General features: G+C 34.2%; 1 protein-coding gene across 2 annotated transcripts; it reads right to left on the minus strand.

Moving 5' to 3' along the window:
• Window positions 1-1,514: 1,514 nt before the first annotated feature.
• LOC149801675 (dolichyl-diphosphooligosaccharide--protein glycosyltransferase subunit KCP2-like) lies at window positions 1,515-16,691 on the minus strand. Of its 2 annotated transcripts, none has more exons than XM_089955949.1 (5): window positions 16,581-16,691; window positions 11,952-12,106; window positions 10,844-10,907; window positions 7,479-7,545; window positions 1,515-1,722 (listed from the first exon to the last, which is right to left on the minus strand). In XM_089955949.1, the coding sequence occupies exons 1-5, from the start codon at window positions 16,582-16,584 to the stop codon at window positions 1,611-1,613; spliced, it is 402 nt and encodes a 133-aa protein (XP_089812075.1). In that variant the 5' UTR covers window positions 16,585-16,691; the 3' UTR covers window positions 1,515-1,610. The 2 variants fall into 2 exon arrangements, with proteins under 2 accessions (XP_089812075.1, XP_089812076.1); XM_089955950.1 differs by lacking the exon at window positions 16,581-16,691 and adding an exon at window positions 16,251-16,373.
• Window positions 16,692-21,194: the final 4,503 nt, after the last annotated feature.

Below are 21,194 nucleotides of genomic sequence, written 5' to 3' on the forward strand. Positions count from 1 at the left end.
ATGCAGTTTCTTTTGTAGGTGCCGTTCCTAACTCTTTCAACCGCGATTAACGTAGAGCAGAGGTCACAAAATGCCAGTCCTCTAGCTTTCAGTTTTCTTATAAACTGACCAACTAAATTTCCGTTGACTTTTCGCTCCAGCCATTCCCATTTCCATACGTTTTTTAAAACCTTTTTAAAACTTCTCGTGTCATGGTCTGTCTCAACAACTCAGGATGCCATTTTTTTTGCAAACACGCTTCTTCTTTCCATTGCCATCAGTTTCCATTACACAAAGATTCATTGGATGAATTTAAACTTTTGACCAATTATAATATTCTTTACGAGAGTCATGGGCTAACTAATTAATGGAATGAATACGTTACAAGGGTCGTTGCAGAATGGGACCAAACAAACCATTTTTTAAAAACCGGATCAGAGATGATAAAAAACAACAGACCATATCAAGAAAAACCAGATTCAAGTCAGGAGCAAAGTGGAAGTCCGCTTTAAAAATGAGAAAAATCATGTCTGCAATCATTCATTAAGTTATACTCCAGAAATCAGAGTTCAGAAAACAGCCATGCCAAGGCTGTAATCTTGTTGCTGACTCAACAGAATGCTGTTAATTTAGGGCTGTTCTGTTTAATCATACACGGTACCCAGCAAAGGCAGTTTGTTTTAAAGAAATCTATGCCAAGGTACTTTGATTTCACTGAGTTTATTTATATTAAAATGATAAGAAAATTGTAATTGCATCTTTGAGTGATTACCCCACAATAAAAGTGTCTTCCCTGGGTCCCTGGTATTTTTATTACTAAACAGCCCTTAGAACATTCAAGGTTTGATAAATATAAAGTGCCAATGATACAATGAATTTCAAGAGTTCTTATCTGTGTGATGCTTTGTGCGATGCAGAAGAAACTAAATGTTGAGGACATGCTGTATGGGGCCTTAACTCCTTGTTAATGTGAAATGCCTGAAATGAAACATTCAAAGTTTTATCAATATAAAAGTACATGCCAAATCTGTTTCAATTCAAACAATCTGCAGTAAAGTAATGCTGCCTGAACAAATGTTTAGATGAAAAGGAAATTAGGGGCCATAACTCCCATAAATGATGATGTGGAAAGCTGGAAATAATTCATTTCAAAAGGAATGTATAAATTAGAAATCGACAATGATTTTAATGAATACAAAAACTAACATGCAAATGATATTACAGATTAAGGAAAATTTGTAATAAAATCTCATTTTTCTTACGTGTGTCCACTTTTCCCCCAAATACAGTGAAATCCGATCAATCCATTTTAGTTACCAACCTTTTTGATCCTGTTATTGTAGTGAATGAAATGGTTCAAAGAATCAAGTGGGCAATCCCTAAAAATTAATTATCATGCAGATTCCAAGAGATCTTCATTAACGCACATAAAAAATTATCAAGCCTTCCATGCAGTTTATGAATCCATATTTAGAAATATCTCTAATCCTGTTCAATCTAACAAAATCAGGCATCCTTATAAACAACAAAAGTCATTTAAATTGCCAACTTTTTTTTATTACAATAATTATGATATGAAAGAGAAATGCATATATGCAGCGAATGTCAGTTCTCTCTTCAATATATATCTTTTACTTCTTCTTCTTTGGTGTTTGTTTCACTGGCACAGGAGCTACAGGTGCTCCATATTTAGCTTGGGAGATTTTGTTGATGTAGTACAGAGCTACCATGGAAAATATAAAACTGTAAGGAAACAAAAATTCATATTAACTGTAAAGAAAGTAAATTTAAAAATGTTTCATGGTACGTGTAGGTGAGGTTTGACTTAGTATTAAAGAAAAAAAAAGCAAATATAAATAAAATAGTCTCTTTGGCACAAATTTGCAGTTCTATCCTAGAAGAGTCATTTAGTAAAACTTTTTAAAAAAAACATACCATGTAGAATATTTAATGATCAAATCAGTTCAATTCTATAAGGTATTTTTTTCTGTGTACCAAAGCATGTTTCCACCCCCTACTCCTATGACAATTCTGTGACACTAGTACTGGAGAGAACTGGCTTGGTTAAGTCTGCTTTAGTCACTACCACACGGTGAAGATTAAAATCAAGTGGAGGCAAGCAGCATACAACGCCTAGCAGATGAAATGTTTGGCTTTCCAAAAATCAGAACAAGTTTGACACTGAGATTTTCTAACAGGAAGAACAAAAACAAATTGGTGTTTATAAAACATGTAAATCCATGTGCTAAAACCAATCCAATAGCCTGATGCCTGGGGGCCCTCTAATTTCAGCTTTGGTCCCTCCTGTATTTGAAGGTGCTCATTGTGCATGTCTAAAAAAATGAATTTGCCTGAGAAAACAACTGTGATTGCACTGATGAAATGTTGAAATTTATTTCCAAGATGTTGAATGACCATTAAATGATTAATATTTATCCCCACATATGCCCCTAACCGTAATGAAGATCATCTATTTTTCATAGTGCCCACATGGCTTTAACAAACATGCGATTAGAAAATACTATTTTGGATATTTATGTGCAGTACAGAAACCAGACAGAACCAGTCCAGTGGGTATTGGAACTGTATTCCAGCAATCAATGCAACTGGTGCACCGATCCATGGCCTTGTAATGGGATTATGGCAAGTGTGTGTACATGGCAAGCTGTTAATTAAGTAATAAAGGGATCAAATGTGGTCATGTTGGCTTTTGAGTCTTTGATTACAAATCAGCCATCCTTTGGCAGAGTTTACGTAAAAAGGAAAGACCAACTAAATAATGATTACAGCAAAAACATTTGACTTTTTTAAATAGTCTTGTTTAATTGATATTGTGTTGTTTACGATGTTTCAAGTTAATGTTTAATAAATAATAATTCAGTTGTCCATTGTTCACAGCTACACTAGTGTTATGAAACACTGGTCACACATATTAAGCGGCACCTATGAAAAACATCAAAAGTGTAAACAGAAACTTTAAATCAAGACATGCTTCAGATGTTAATGAACATAAATACTGTCAATCAACCGAGTAAGTTGTTGTTGTTGTTGTAGGGTTTAACGCCATTTTTCAGCACAAGATAGGCTATACATGGCGGCCAGTATAATTGGTGGAGGAAGAACCCTGGAAAACCCCGCGAAGAACCACCAACCCACGAGAAGCTACTGGCAGGCTTTCTCATGGACCCATCACCGAATATGACAGACATTGTTAGAGCATTTAGACAATGACTGGTCTTAGGACCCGGAGGGAAACATTGCTGTGGGTGAATTTTTTTTGAGATTAAAATAAACACACAAATCAATTTAATATGATTTTATCTTTTCATATCTGAAGTGTAGCAATTGCAAAGTGGTGTGACAAATAATATTAATAAAAGAAACAATTTTGGGCAACGGAAATTGGGTTTCAGAGTATGTGGAATTTGAGTCAGTCTTTGTGAATTTTTTAGTCACCAACCCTGGGCCTGTGTCTAAAAAAAAAAATCTTTGAGCACAGATCCCCAGGTAGACCTAAAAGTTTAAAACAGTAAAAATTTGAAAAAACAAAGCTTGGAGTAAAATACGTTTTTGCAGTAATAAGCAAGAACATACTTTATCTTGCAAATGCAGCCAGAGGTATTAACCACATGCTAATTCATTGTCTGCTTAATAATAATAGTTAGAACATCAAGGAGTTACTTCCCCTTAACCCTGGGTTAATCCCGGTTCCAGCATTCTAATGTATGTGAAGCTCCTTCTAGTCTTGATTGAGATATGTGGAAATATTTTCATTCCTGCAAATCCAACAAATGCTAATCATCCAAAATTGACATAAAGGTGCTGAATGACATTGATGTGATACTGAAGCAGCAGTCTTTGTGAGGAAGGCATCTCTCTCAACAAGATGGCAGTTAACAGAAGCATATATGAAACTGAAAAGTCAGTGGCAAGGTGCCCTGTCCAGTACATGAACCATGCTGAGCCATCAACTCCCTGTTTTGTCTAATGGCAGGGGTCTCAAAGGTGGATATAAGCCATGTTCAACTTTCTTAAAGCATAGAACTAATAGCCACAACACTGCAAATGAGTTGTAACATGTCTTGGAAAGAGCTCCAGTCCAGATGTGTGAAAGACAGCTTCAACATTCACTGGCCCACATTTCTTCTAATTTCTTCTGACTTCAGTGTGGAAAACTAATATGTATTTCACAGAAACATTGAAGTTAGTCCAGCATCAATACTGGGATAAGAAATGCCTGCTGATTCTGGGATTCTGATGCTGCCTTCTGAAGCAGTGTAATATGTCAGCGACTCAACCAGACATAAATAACTGTTTGAATGATGGTTGGTCTTAGTGAAAATGTTGAAGGATACAGGAATTCTATCTGTGGCTGCTGATGGATGCATTGAAAACAGTTTTCCCTAGACATTGTTGAACTGAGTTTAAAAAAAGAAGGGGCTTGTGCACATACATCTTTGAAATTAAAGTGGGGAAGCAATGGAGAAGCCTGCTGTGATGATAGAGAAGATTGGACAGGGGAAGCAGATAGTCAAGGATGGTAAAAGATATTGAGAGTATGTCTATGCTGAGAAATGGTAATCTCTGAGCCACAGGTTCTCAAACTGTGGCATGCAGACAACTGGTCTTCTGCAAGTTCCATCCAGGTGGTCCACGGAAAGGCTTAAAACAGTTAGTTAACAGTACAATCAACATTAGGAAAGGTCATTTGGTGGTCAGCCAAAACTCTCAGCAATGTTCAAGCAATCCATGAAAAACTGTTTGAGAACCACTGCTCCAAATGTGGGCTGTGAATGCTGTTGCAAGTCTCAAATGGGTACCATCTATCCAAAAAAGGGAAAAAATCGTAACTAGTACTGGATCATGATGGAGCCAGTCCTGGTACTGGAAAGGTTGTCTGTGATCTGTGATGCCTTGACAGTTTTGATACTGGAAACAGTTCCAGTTGAGCTACGCATCAATGACACAACTAGTGCTCAAAGTGACATGTCTGACCAGCTGTCCGATGCTGTCTTCACCTTGGGTCCATGACAAGGTATGTTCCTTAAAGATTTTGCCATTCCCAGAAATAATGATGCTGACCATAAGTTAAGACTATGCAAGGACTAGGTTGATAAGGGACAAGGCCAGATCTGTCAGGCCTCAAAACCTAGTACTATCAAGGGATACATCACCACATCCAAGACTGCAGTGTATGTGTGGTGTTGGGTGGCTCAGAATAACAGCTATGTGGGCCATCACACCATGCAGATATTGGACTCTGTTTAGTACTGGTATGATATGGCTGTGGTACTGTGGGTGACAGAGGCACTGAGATATCAATGACTGCTGGAATTCTTTTTAATAGGTATTTTGCTAACTTTAATGATTGCAAGATGAGAATGTTGTAGACTAAGGCAGCACCAATGGCAATGCTGATCGAAAGAGTTTTTTCTGACTGTCTCAGGTAATTACTGCTCTTCTCTCTTCATACTAGAGTGTACCAATTGAGAACTCATACAGCCAAAGCATCATGATTATCCTCTGGCAGGTTGAACTTCATATATGCCCCTCACTTAATCCAGCCCATTGATGCCTGTATTCAGAGACAGCAAAACAACGTAACATACACAGTCAAGTGTGATGCTAAACTTAACATGAAGTGGACAAGGGGAAAAAAGCTAAATGCTTGTGATAATTACTGAAATGATCTTTACTATGAGAGTAAAGAATCATTTACTTGATATAACTTGCAATAAAGTCAAGGACAGAGATTTATTATATGAATCAATGACCACTGGAATAGAGAATTTTGAGAGTATGATTAAGCTTACCTAATGAAACTGACAACTGAAATACAAACAATTCATCTGTGATGAGGACATACTGGACTTTACTTACCTTGTGATGAGAAAACTCTAAGACACAAAATTAAGGCATTTGCAAGACCTCATGAAAAAGTGAGCCAACAAGTTACATTGTCAATTATGGTATCTGGCACAAATGTCAAAGAATGTCAAAGATAGCTATGTTATGGGTCTTCCCACTGACAAAAAATGGAAAACAATGTATCATGCAATAAACAGAATATATCTACTGTCATGAAGAATCTGTTTAATTTATAATACAAAATCAGTATTCTACCCAAGAATGGGCCCTAATTTTACCATCAAATCTCAAACAAAGGAAAACTAGACTACTGTTTTCTGATCCCATTTTATCATACTCTAAACTGAGGCAAGAACTAAGAACTAGTTTTTTCCTCAAGGTTTCCTGGTCATAACTGAACATTAATATCTATGCCTTTGCCTCACTTGACACACAAATGGAAATGTCTAGCATTCTCTTTAACAAATCTGTATCATTATGTCCTACAGAATTTCTTCAACCCCACTATAAATAACCATCAAATAATGCTGTCATTCACTTGAAAAGTCCCCATAGATGCCTCTCACAATATCCTGCCAGAAACAGTTCAAATGCTTGTGGCTGGGCCTCAAACAGAAAATTTCCTAGTTATTCAGCAACTGATATCATCCAAAATTTGACAAATGGACAATAGCTGTAGTGACATACATGGGTCTGCTGCCACCATGTGTCAAAGAATTTGTGTTATTAACAGTGATAGCGGTCAAAATGATTGGCTCCTGTTCTACACACCTCATTCATAAAACTGATATTCATGTGTAAATCAGCTGTTAAAAAATACTTAGATTTGGTAATGACTTTAGATGAAGTTTATATCAGAATGGTGAAAATGTTAAGCAATTTCTTTTTTTCAGTTAGCTTTTGAACTTGATTAATATTTGAACATTGATAGGTACATAACAAAAATATACTTATATTAATTCAATCTTGATTGCTAGATCCTGTCTTCTTGTCAACATCAGAAAATCAGTATAATGACCTTACACTTTTCATCTCGTAATGGTCTGAATTTTCTGATGCGGACAACTCGACAAGACCTAGCAATCAAGATCGCATCATTGTGATAACAATATACATGTATTAGTTCAACCCAATCTGATATATATTTGATTTTCCATTTTAAGGTAGCAAAGCCATTTAGCTACCAAAGATGTTATTTAAACTTAGCTATTTAATTATGATAGAATATAAACCTAATAATAATAATATACAAGACAAATAGAAATCAAACCTCAAATAAGACATCACCTATATTTGTCTCAGGCTCTTCGTAAAAGGTAAACTTCATTACTGTTTATCATATATGCACTTATCATTTGTTTATAGACAGAATGTTTGTTATAGTCATGTGACAATGTTGGTTTAAACTTCCAAAAGTGCAGGCAATGACTTGTAGAAATTGAGGTGTCAACAAAATAATTCCATTTCATCTAATTATCCTGCACTTCTTGATTCCTGTGGAACAATTAGATGTGTAAAGTGAAAGTTTGTAACTTTTCAAAGGAAAAAATATGCACTTGATCAAACCTTTATTAGCTCAGAAAAAAAACAATACATTATATATATATAACTTTAAGAAAAGAGATACTTACCATGTTGTTACACACACTCTGTGAACTAGACCTGAGGCAGCCATGGCAATCACCAAGCTAAAAGTTACTGCAAAGAGAATTTTCGTAAACAGAAGGTTAGTACTCTTTATGACAAGAATCTCTGATTGAATTTATGAAAAAATAGAGAGACCACTTTGAGTGGCACATTATACGCTTGGCCCATATTTAAAAAATCTTCTATTCATTTACAAAGTTCAGAGAACTCGAGATGTTGTGCAGAAACCATTTTTTCTTTCAGTCTGCAATCAAGACCTTTGAGTTTTCAATGCCAAAACTGTAAGAATTTTTCTTCACCCAAAGTACAAGCCATCCAAAAAGTTTGGTAACTGTAAATGGCGATCAACCTGAGATTTAGTGTGAAAATGAAATTGGCAACAGACAGATGGATGGTTTGATGGACAACATAACATAATAAGATCTGCCTTATGCCAGGCATTCAAAAAGTATCTCAGTACACTATGCTGTCCCTGTGCAAAGCCACAAAACTGTGCACATAAAGGTGATTTTTATAACTTTAGATGTATTATGAAAACAAAATCCTAAAGAGATATAGATAGAAAGATGAATTCTTGTTTTGCTTTCACATAAAGTTTATGAATTGTTTTAAATAAAATCAGTGCTTGCAAGCCTAGGGAAGCAAAACAAATAATTGCCACAAATGTATATTTTTACTTTATAGGTCATAATTAATTATTTGTATATTATAAAACCAGTTGGAGTGGACTGGTGTGCATTTGGCCTGTCAGGCTGTTTGTAGTGTAGGTCTAGCAATGTTTCCAAACATATTATAAGGAAACAAGAATAAAGTGTCTAAGCATAATTTTTTGGGAATTATCCATAGTAACGCAAACAAAAGCATCATATTTAACAGTAGAAACAAATAATTTGTATATCTAAAAGATTACAGTCATAGTAAAGGGGTAAGCTTAACAGCGGAAACCTGCATTCTGCCACATGAACTATTTTTTAAAATTGTCATGTTTCTATGACTGGCATACATACCTATAATTCCTTATGTGCAACTAATAATTGTAAAAAATTCCAAACAGAAAAGTTCTATCATTTGTTTTTGCAACAATTAAATTTATATCATATATTGTACAGTAATTGTGATATGTTGCTGTCAGAATGACTTGAGCCCTGGGGCCCAGAGTGGCCAAGTGGTCTAAAGCGCTCTCCGTTACGGATCACTGCCATCTCATCTCTGTCTGCGTAGGTTCGAGTCTCGGATTCGGCCAATGTGGGTATGTGAGAAAGCTTGCCAGTAGATTCTCGAAGGTCAGTGGTTCTTTCCGGGGTTTTCCTAGGTTCTTCCTCCACCATGAATACTGGCCGCCATGTATAGCCTATCATATGCTGAAAAATGGCGTTAAACCCTACAACAACAACAACGACTTAAGCTCTGAACAATCTGTCATTGTTTTAATAACTGTTAGTGTCCTTGCTTATATACAAGATGAAATAAATACCTAAAACTTAATGTAAATATTAGTAGTGTGTTTGTAACAAGGGAAAGAAAAGGCAGACCAGGACAGTAAATGTTGGTAATTTGTTTCTCAGCAAGAAAAAAATGGCAGACTAGGACAGCAAATGTTGGTAATTTGTCAGCAATAGATAGAAATGGCAGACTAGGGACAGTAAATGTTGGTAATTTGTATTTCAACAGAGAAAGAAATGGCAGACTTGGAAAATAAATGCTGGTAATTTGTCAGTTAGAGAAAGAAATGGGAGACTATGACAGTGAATGTTGGATGTTTGTTTGTCAACAAAAGAACAGGGAGACAAGGACAGTAAATGATGGTAATTTGTCAACAAGAGAAATAAATAACAGACTATGACAGTAGAACTGATAAGATGCATGAAGACCATGATTGTAGATGAAAATGACTTATAACAATATGTTGTTCAGCTGATTATGGTTGAGTAATCAATACTTTAATAATTAAAACAACAAGGAAACAAATAATTATTATGATATACTACATTTCTTTGCTTGTCAAACTACTAACTGAGAAGAATTTGATTAATTAGAAAATATATAAGCATGAAATAATAAAAATAAATGTTTGAAACAAAAATCTTATGTCAGCATAGACTGCTTTATTTTACAACTGTATACTTTGACATCTTTCAGAGGGCTTCCCCAATGTATTTAACTCCTATAAGAACTGTAATTTCTTTTACATTTTAAATGTATATCACCAGGTTCCAACATTGGGCTCAAAATTTAAGGCAATGTGCCCCCACAACCACCATAAAAGGACAAAGTAATGGAATAACTAGGGAGAATGTTACAGAAATGATTTGCTTGCTACTAAGATATTATTTTCGATTGTGTTGTTACAGCAATTGAAACTATAAGAAACCTTTGTAATTATAATTAAAGAAACTAATATTTTCACATCTTAAGAGAATTTTGCTGGGTATCTTTATTATAGCACTGGAATAAAACATCAAAAAAGTTCAATAAGCTAAAATTGGGCACTTGGTATTTATCCAAGTCCAAACTAACTTCTTTTGTAAGATAAAATAAAGCATACAGACATTTATATTTATCATCATTTAGTCTTAAAATATTGGCATATCGATTTATTACTATCCAGCAAAAAAAGTGTAAATCATGCATGTTTATTGGCTATCAAGGCACGAACTGTTCTCACATTTATAGATATTCAGTCAATTTTGGTGTATTTATTACAGACCAAAATTGCCATTAAAGATCTGGTACTAATATAAATTGACAACTGACACTCTCGCTAATTACAAATTATATTGCTAGATGTACCTTTGTACATAACCTATTTGACTGTTTACTGACACGAGGTGATATTTGCTTACAATGCTGAAACATGCTAAGGAAGTGCAAGGTGTCCAATAAGGTGGCGCTCTAAAGTTTTGTATTTTGCATAGGTTTAAATTTTTAAAGGCAAAAAATTTTGCAGGTTTTCCTCACTGGTTATCCTGGCTATTTAAAAAAGATTTTGTATATCTTAGGTATTGTTAAAAGATCTTTAAATTCCCAATATTTAGGTGTATGACTGATGGGTGTAATTAGGGTAATAGAATATACAGCTTAGAAATACTTCAGATGTGCACCTAGCAAAATTAAAGACTCAGAATGAATATTTCTCTTGAATCAGTCCCAAGCATGGACTTTGCTAAAATGATGACCTTCAAAATTTCTAAAGCAAGACTATTTCTTAATTGAATTTTTCTTAAATACAGGGCTTGGTTCTTGGTATAACACAATAATTTCAATAATTCATGTGCAAGACTTTTTCAAAATTTGATTTTGCTTTTACAAAAGGAATTTCAATTCTCTGTATCCTCAACATAAAGCTTACCTTCTGGAAAAAGTTTAGCCTGAAACTGAGATCCAAATGTCATGGTTTCAAAATTGGCAATGGCCTTAAAAAAGTTAAGGATGACAATTAATGAATAAGAAATACGATTAGAATGTATATTTTACTATATATAATTCAGCCAAAATAAATATTCCATTACTCACACTGTAAGCATATTTTTTCTTAAATTCTAATTTTGTGTACACTATTAATCTACATACTGTGATTTCATTTATTTTTGTGTGCATCAACTTTCAAAGGTCTTACCAAAAAATTGTGTTGTATTTAAAAGTTGTCCTTTCTTTCAACTGAGGAATTATTATTTTTCAGTTGATATGACAGAGTAAGAGAATTTTATTTGTTTGTGAATGTTCGAAATAGGGAAAGCACTTTAGCGACTAGAGATGTAATTATGAGAGAACATAGTTGTATGTGTCTGTGTTAAGAGTGCAATAACTGCTTCATTAACATTCAAGGAAAAAGCAGCAGAACAGCACATGTTCCTTCCGAATACCGTTTTACCGTCTTCATGGCAAATTATCAACAAGACTACAGGCCTGGTTTTTAAAGCTTGGGTTTTTAATTTATTAAAAATGTTCTTTTCATTATTTATACATGGGTAAAACGTATACAATTAGTTCAAAAGCAGGTAAGCGTAATCTTTATTAATTGTCTAATCTACAAGCATTTAGTTATTAGCAATTTACCGTAAAAGCTTCCCATTCTTTAAGGTGCAAAGACTTGGCCTACTGTCAGCTCTAATGTGAATCAATGAGTATGTATTGTTTTTATCTTACGTGCCCAAGACAAACAGCTGAGTAAACCTGTCACAGAATGAGTTGTCCTTGTTTCATAATGATTTTTATGCAAGAACAATGAGACTCAATAAATTTAGGAAATTCAACAACTTTAATACATTAAAAACTGATGACTGATGATGTGCTACCACTGCCACCATCATCTGAAAAGTAACCGGTATATCTTTGTAGTCACTAAAAATAAATGATCTGTATGGAATGAAAGAGTATAAAAAATTAGAGCATACAAACATTTACAGAGGATACAGAATCTGCTAACTACTTTATTATATTGTTCATCAAAAGGATACAGTTAGAACAAGAATAAACAGGAATGAGCCTAGAAGACCCCCAACAATGGTCATGTATTCTGTGGCAGCCAGCTGATTGCGGAACATCTGCATCCCAGCAAACAGTACAACTGTCAGGGTTGTTGACAGAACAAAAGAGGGCTTACTGGAGACAACTGAAAAAGAAAAAAAAAAACAGATTGCTGTAGATGCAGGTACATCGAAAAAAAAAATTGTTTTTATCAGGCACGACAATAAAGAATATCATACTGTGTAAAACCATGTGACACCCCAATAAAATGGACAATCCATGACCTGCTTTGCAGCTCTACTGGTCAAATATCAGAAGACCTTATGCACACACACATTAATCCCATAGTCCAGTGGGTCCTTAATAAAAATGATCTTCCAATATGGCTGCAAAGGTGGTCATCATTAAAATTGATAGTCATAATGACATGGGGTTTTCACTGTACGAGTTCTTATGATATCTCCATAGTCACAATACAAATTATATCAATCTGATGTCCAACTTAGCCACCTTGAAAATCATGCTACCACTATAGCTCCAAGTACATGTAGTTGTATTCATACAAGGATTTCTCTTCAAGACTGTGCTGATCTGACTTCCAACATACTCCATGGCAGCCATCTTTAAAGATTTGTATTGCTATTTCTCCTGAAACTGGTGGTTGTACTGACATAGGGAATCTGGTGGTTGTATCGACATAGGGAATCTGGTGGCTGTATCAACATAGGGAATCTGGTGGTTGTATTGACAAAGGGAACCTGGTGGTTATACTGACATAGGGAATCTGGTGGTTGTACTGACATAGGGAATCTGGTGGTTGTACTGACATAGGGAATATGGTGGTTGTATCAACATAGAGAATCTGGTGGATGTATTGACATAGGGAATCTGGTGGTTGTATTGTCATAGGGATTCTGGTGGATATATAAACATAGTGAATCTGGTGGTTGTATCAGCATAAGGTTTTTATTAAAATACTTCAAATATCTATGAGGGATTATATGTAAAATTGGTTCCAGTCTCCAACGTGACTACTACAGAAAAACATTTGATTATGGCTACTTTTTGTGGTGTTGATGTGGGGATTCACTAAAATATTTCTTACTGCCTATTGAAAATAGTGGCTATGTGACCCCATGACATCACAACAGCCTTTTTTGAAAATCTTGCTCTAGTTTTCACTCCTGAACAGTTAGCTGTTTTGACACAGGTTCACTGAATAATTTCTTTTGACAAAATTGGCGTTCTAACTTATCCTTGTGAACAAATATTCATATGAACAAGGTTCTTCATAACGTTTTTCACTAAAACACTTCTTGTGATAAATACATTTAGTATGTCCTGAAAATGAAATTTTACCTCCCAATTATCACCACGACAGTGATCATGATGAAATCCTTTTATGACTGAATAGATGGTTGTCCTGAAAATGGATTTTCACCAAAATACTTCTTTTAATATGAGCTGGTCCTCAATTACAATGTGAATGTAGCCTCCAAAATAGCTCTCTTAACAACAGATTTACAAATCTTTCTCATGGCGAATTTTCATATTTAGTTTGTCCTGAATGAAAATACATGCAATGCTGATCTGACTCCAAAACATGGCGATCACATTGGCCACAGAAAAAAACCTATTAACACTAATCCTAAATGAATGGTGGCACTGACATGTCTCCGTGTAATTTTCACTAATACATTTCTTGCAATACTGTTACATTGGTCATGACAGAAAATTTTGTAGCTCCAACCATCCAGTATGCCTCAACTATTATTAAAAAAAAGATTTGAAAACCAGACCTAATTGAGCTTGGGTCTGAGACAAGTTTTCTTGTTTAACTTCCAATGAAAACAATGACTTGTACATACAGAAATGAATTTTGACCATACTGTGTAGTTGGTTGCTTTTACATAAAGAAGCTGACATCTTGACTTTCTTTTTAATAGTTCTTTTTAATAGCTGTAAACATGAAGTAAGTAAGTCTCAATGGATTTTATCTTCTCAAAATCTGATTAATAACCATGTGAAAATAAGATATCTGCCAAATTAAAACTACATGTGGAAATTAGGAAAACTTTCATTGAATATTTCAAAATATCTCTTTAATAAAAATAATGTAAATCGACCAATATTAACAAAATCTTTCTCTCTCTGATTGGAATTGATTTTAGGTTCAACTGTTTAATTTTTGCCTTATTATCTGTGTTGTATTTATCAAGGTTGATACAGGATTCAATGCACTTTTTTTTCTCCAACATGGGAAACAATGACTTAAGTATCTCATTAAGGTATCTGGCCTCAAAGATTTGACTTTTTGTACAAAACATTAATGAAGTTTATTTTATTGCATCCTTTGTAACCAAGTATTCTTGTAATGGTGCAGTTGCATGTTCACCACAATAAAAACCATATCTTACAATGTAGTGAAGGCAAATAAAATAAAAACTGTGAGCTATGTTTTCAAAAGTGTAAGAGTCCAGAAAAGACAGCAATTTGGTCTGGCATATTATGCTCTGTTTTTAAGGATAAGTGACCTGGTGAAGAAACTATTTTAGTAGACAGTGAAAGCTGTCCAGTATACATCAGAATTGCATACAGTGTCCCCTGACTATAGATACAGAGGTAACTGGTATAAGATACGTCCTTGGGCAAAGTACTTTATTCCAACTTCTTGGCTCTAATTAACCTACCTGTGTTGCTGTGCCATAAATATCAAAATCAAGCCACTTGCTCTCCCACTGCTAATGAATGTCCATGTCTTTTTATATCATGCTAACATAAAACTGATAATTCTGTTTAAAATACAGTTATCAATGAAAAGTCTAACTGTCAATAATGTATTTTTATGTAAATAATTTTATAGGTGCATATATTCTAACTGAACCAGTCACAACATGACTTTTACTTTAAAAAATATACCTTATCTTTAGTATTCACCTTTACTGTGCTCGCAAAAAAAACTAATGCACAGTAGATAAAAGATAAGTCAAACAATTACCATTTTTATGTGTTTTGTTGTTAATAAAAATCAGTCCCCAAACATGTAATGGTAACCACCCATTAATATGAATACTGGTTTGGGGGCTAATATTGCTTTAGACGGACTTTACTTACTCTGATGTCTTTTTTCTAATAATTTCAAATTCTCACACAAGCATATGAACATAGTTTCAAGTTCTGTTAACCTAAATTTCAACTGGCTGGAATGCAATAGAAGCAGGGAATATTGAAACTGGATTAAGTTGAAGTATGTTTCTTTAACAAAACAAATAAAAATATACTAATACTAAAGAAAGTGTTTAGATAGCTTCATTTCATTCAAGATACTTATCATACTTTTATCCGATTTCTGAATGACTTTAATTTGTTGAAAAGTGTTGATCTGGTCTGCCAAGTGTGAGATATTCCTGAAAATTTGACTTCTCATCCCAATGTTAGTTGAACTCGGAACATGCTACACAGTGCCGTTATTTAGTCAGTAAGGCATTTAAAAAACACAAATATCAGAGGAGGAATCTGACATTGTAGGACTAGACTCTCCGTTAGTCCTACATATAAGACCTTGATGCTGACATTTATGTTTTGGGCATCAGGATCTTTACTGCCTAACTAACAGCACTGTGTAGTGTGTTTTGATGTCGACTAACATCGTAACGAAAGTAAAATTTTCAGGAATATCACACACAAAAGGCAACTAAAATAATGGCGCTTTTCTACAAAGTAAAGTCATAATGTTCTAGTCAGACTTTACTTACCCTGATGTCTTTTCTCTAATAAATTCTCACAAAAGAAATGGACATGTTTTCAAGTTTCGTTGGCCTATATTTCGCTTGACTGGAAAGCGATGAAAGCCGGGAATGCAGAAGTCGGGTTAAGTTGAAATATTATTCTTTAACAAATAAAAAATATATTATGCCTATTGGAACTGTAAAGCAACGTTTCATTTCAGAAATATATCCGCCACATGAACCTACTTAAACATACTTCGGCATACCTTGACTACCATCGCATTGCAACAAATTCAAATGTGTGTGAACGGAACATGAAAATGGGCCCATTTGCTAGTGTCATATTTTCATTCCGCCAGGATAAAGACAGCACAGTAAGTATATTAATTAAACATAAATTAGTGGAAGAGTGTCGATATATGCTGCCAAATGTGTAAGATATTTCTGAAACTTTGACTACTCGTTCCGATGTCAACGACATCGGAACGCGCTATACAAGGCAGTTATTTGGATAGTAAGACATAGCACTAAAACAAAAACCTAACATGTGCCATGTCTTACATTATAGGACTAGGCTCTCCGTAGGCTGGCATCAATTTGCAAGAAAGGTATAGCATACTGAGTTAAACCGAATGTACTTTTTAATGGGTCCATATGTGACTAATCCAAGTATAGCATTTAATTTGCTGGTATTTTCTTGGTGGACCGTAAATTTTAAAATTACCAATTGCCTTAATTTAGCATTGCACTGTGAAGAGGGTCATGTGACAATTGCAAGGAGCTGCTACGTTTCAAAACAAGGAAGATCTCTGTATGTTTTGATTGATATTGTTCATAGTCCAGTATGAAACAAGCTAATTACTTGCAAGTGCGTAATTATGAATTATTTACCCATGTTTCTATAAAATTTTCTACCGGTACGTGGATTCTGATAGTGCCAACCAGCTTCCGGTACGACCAATCCACGTCAGGAGACGCTCGAAACTCTATTGAGATATTATAAAGTGCTTAAGTGATCTGGTTTCGGTTAAGCTATTACAATACAAATGCATAATCCAGTTCTACGAACATGCAAAAATTCCCGTTTATTTATTTATTTATTTATTTATCTTTTAGTTAGTTAGTCAGTTCACGTGTATGCCTATTCAATCATATCATTTACTTTATTATGGGTGGGGTGTTTGTTTTTTGGTGTGTTTTTTTTTTAAATTTATTTTTTATTTTTACGAAGAAGATTTAATCATTAACTCTTATTGACTGGGTTTGTTGAAACCTCATTTAGAATACCAGCAAACAGGCAAGGTATTTTATTTCCTGAAATGGAAAATATTCGTCTTCAAAAGCTAATTTTTCCTTTTAAAAAAAATGGACATCTGACTATACTTGATAGCCAACAGAATTCATTTTAAGAATTACAGCTCTCAATTGGTATCCCCCATGGATCAGTTTTGGGAGAATTCTTATTAATGGTACATTAAATGAAAATTTGTGTATACTTTAAATGACTGAATATACACTTTTTTGTAATAACAACCCACCTATTTTGCCAGGTTTAGAATTATTTTGAAGGAAACATAACTGTGTGAAATCACAGGAAAATTTAGGACTTAACTGTTTTAATGGATATGAAAGCAAATGATTAGATTTTTCCATAATAAGCATTAAATAAGTCATATATCAATAAACATTACACAAATCCTATCTCATTTTTATCAGACTAATAGATCAGCGTGTATCCGAGGCCTGGCCGTCATGAAGTAAAGTTGATAGCAAAAATCTGAAATAATTACAAGTTGATCGGTTTGTAAACTAGTTACCTAGATATGCCAGCAAAAAAAAATAAATAAAAAAAAATAAAAAAATAAAAAAATAAAAAAATTGACATCGGTTGTATCATCTTAAAGTCTTGGTCATTTTCTTTTTACAATATCATGAATAACATCATGAATAACGCATCTCATATCAAATATGTTCTATCTAAACGAAACACTGCAATTTAATTTTCTTTCCTTCTCGATTGAAAAATTCCTCAGTCAAAATTAATGTATTCCCTCTACCAGAGCAGGTGGATTGCTTTGGACCAGTCTGCTCGGAATAAACCATCTGTTAGAACCTTTCAAAAGAAAGTCTATACTTCTCTTGATAACGTACCTGCATATTTTGAATGTGGAAATGTTGCTATGTTTGTGATACAAATTTAACGTCCGTCTTAAATTTTGATCTACTTCATGTTAATCTCAGAACTGACCCTTCGAGCTCGTGTGGGTTTAACAACTGAAATGATTTTAGTTATGCTTGAATGTAACCATTACTGTCATCTCATCTACTTAAGTCAATCAAATTAAATAACATACTCATTTATGAAGAAATGGACATCATTACTTTGCAGAAAAGAATGTGTATGTATGTATGTATGTATGTATGTATGTATGTATGTATGTATGTATGTATGTACGTACGTGTGTGTATGTTTGTATGTATGTATGTGCGTACGTACGTATGTACGTACGTACGTACGTATGTATGTATGTATGTATGTATATATGTATGTACAAACGTATGCAAGCATGTATGTATGTATGTACGTGTGTGTATGTATGTATGTATGTATATACGTATGTACAAACGTATGCAAGCAGGTATGTATGTATGTACGTGTGTGTATGTATGTATGTATGTACGTATGTGTGTATGTGTGTAGGTGTGTATGTATGTGTGTACGTACGTACGTATGTATGTATGTATGTATGTATGTATATATGTGTGTATGTGTGTATGTACGTTTGTGTGTATGCGTGTATGTGTGTATGTATGTATGTATGTATGTTTGTATGTACGCGCGCGCGTGTGTGTGCAGTACTTTTTCAAATGTTCCAGATAGATAGGTTAAATTATTTACAGTATTATCCAACAAAATCGGAGAGAAAAAGAATTAGTAAACTGCTGTATAATTTCATTCTGAACATTGCCGGCAAAATAAAAATGGACAAGTCTTTTAAACTTGTGCTATGAAAAAACAAGTGAAAACAAGAGTCCCTTAAAGGGACTTAAGCTCGATTGATTACAAATTATTTGTACGATTTTATGAGAAACTTTTTTCTTTCCCTTTTATTCTCGTTAATTGCTGATTATTTTAAGACTATAACATATCGCGGTGAGTAGTGGTGGTGGTGGTTGTTTCAAAATTATGCTATAGTTAACGTGTTCGAAAGATGAGTGCAGTACGAAAATCTTGACCTTTTGTTTAAGGATCATTTAATTCGTTTCAGATACTGTCAAGATTTCCGAGCACGCAATGTACAGTCAAAATCCACACTTAATGTGTGTTTGAATTGTTTCTTTCACATGCCAGTATATGTCAAAAACCCAAATTATGGACACTCATTGGTACTCCATACATCACACTGAGTCAAAATCCCATATTTTTTGTTGTATTGTCATTTGTACAAGAGTTTACAGAAAAAGTTAGATTGGCGAATTTTACCTTATAATTATTATTGGGGTGACCTATCTTAAGAAATGCAGCCACATACAAAATTAGGACAAAATCTGTCGATATGCGTACTGGAAGAAAGATCTTTATAATTTTTGAGGGATTAGTCCTATCTCAGATGGTAAGCGTTTTACTCGTAATTAAAAGTCGCTTAGCCAACCCGGAGTGGATGTTTCGTTGAATCCTGTTACATAGAGTGTCGTTAATAACCAACCAACCAGCTTCATTATTTTCATTGGACCAGCTTTATTTAGATCGAACGATATATTTATTGTAGGTCATGACTTTATCACTTTCATTGGACAAGTTTTATGTAAAGAAGCCTTTCAAAACAAAATTCACGGCCTTCAGAAGCAACAATTCAAACAGGTCAGTATAGATTCTATAATGGCGGTTACATCTGCACTAGTTTCATCTTTAACGAACTATACAATATGTGTTTAAGTAAAACCATAAAATCAATATTATTATCTGTTTGTGAAAGGTATAGACAAATCAATACTTAAAATGGTCTCTGCAGCTAACGATTAGATCGATATTCTTTTCATTAAAGCTCTAATATATGTCGCAAGTGTTGTGATGAAACCCCATGTGAACCCAATATATATGTTAAGGAGGATTAGGAGGTGGAACCTTAATTTTTTTTTTTCAGGATGCCCCTGAATAACTATAAGTGTAAGGAAACAAAATGTGCATCAGATTAAGAACTCAATCCAGATTATGATACATATTTAAAAGTCTGAGTCGCTAGATCTTCGGTCCAATATAAAATTGTGGCCGCTGATATGCTAACTTTGAGAATGAATTAACCATATATGATTTGCTCTTTAAGAGCAAAGTTATGTCTCTTGTGACGTTCTTGTATATCTGGAAAGGATATGGGCATCGTAGAGTAACATCTAAATAACAAAAAATAGAACATAAGCCTGAAGATGAGATGTCCTAGTCCACTAGGACTCCGGTTTAGTTTGTACTTTTGCACGATTTCATATTGATATACTAGTATGATAATATCAGCTAAAATATTTTTAGGATTTAACGGCAGACTTTCTTTGATATCAAAGTCCCTCTTTCATGGAACAGGAAAACATATACAATAATTGACTTAAATACCATAACACGATAAAGTCTAATATTTCTTCTTCCTTTGTGTCAGATGAAATTGCTAAATGTATTTAGAATTTTCCGTTATAAAAAAAAAAAAATTATTTTTTTACAATCTCTCAAGATAGATATCGGGGACACTATGAGAACCATATGGAACTAAAGAGACTTGGAAAGTTAGTATTACGACAATAACACCATGGGAAAGTATGTAAATTAACATTACATATGTCAATACTGGGATATTTAAAATCTAACAACGGAATTTCACTATAGATATGTATAGAAATGTAGCATTACGGCTATGAAAAATGATAGCCACGCTGGAATGATGTAGAAATGGAATGTGTCGACTTTGAAAATGATGAACTACAACTGCGCCTTACGGAAATGTAACATTACGAATATTACTATGAAGGTGAGGTGAATGGAAGTTAACACAAAACACACAAAACGAAGACGAGAGTCATGGTGGAAAAACAGACAGACAAATATTTAGCCCATGGCGAGTAAAATGAGACGCAAATATAGCTGGAAAATGTAGTATTTGCTAATGAGATGAAGTATCAGATAATTAGGTACAGCCATGTGTGATTGGCGTTGGAACACAGATGAAGTTTGACAGCCATATGCAACTGACGTTGAGACATAGATGAAGTGTGACAGCCTTAAGTCAGTAAGCCTTTCGTTTAATTAAAGTCTAATTAGTAACAAAATGCAGAAAATGCATTTTACAATCATTTATTTTACAATCTCCCACCCTATGTTCAGTTAGTGTTGTACCTTCGTCTATTTAATAGGGTTGTCTGTAAATAGTAGCATACGTCCAGAAAAAAAGCTTGCTATCATACACACTCACAAAACATGGTTTCAGAGGTGAAGTTTTCCTAAACATCAGTGGGTTATCA

Source organism: Sinohyriopsis cumingii, chromosome 4 (genome assembly GCF_028554795.1).
Source record: "Sinohyriopsis cumingii isolate HCF-2022 chromosome 4, ASM2855479v2, whole genome shotgun sequence".
NCBI classification, from domain to species: Eukaryota; Metazoa; Mollusca; class Bivalvia; order Unionida; family Unionidae; genus Sinohyriopsis; species Sinohyriopsis cumingii.

What these genes read in the sequence shown, in the direction of transcription:
- LOC149801675 (XM_089955949.1), bottom strand. An exon ending in TGTTTATTCTTGTTCTAACT is followed by an intron (nt 10,908 to 11,951) that starts GTATCCTTTTGA and finishes AACTTTTTTAAG; the next exon opens with GCCATTGCCAATTTTGAAAC. An exon ending in AGAGTGTGTGTAACAACATG is followed by an intron (nt 1,723 to 7,478) that starts GTAAGTATCTCT and finishes GTTTCCTTACAG; the next exon opens with TTTTATATTTTCCATGGTAG.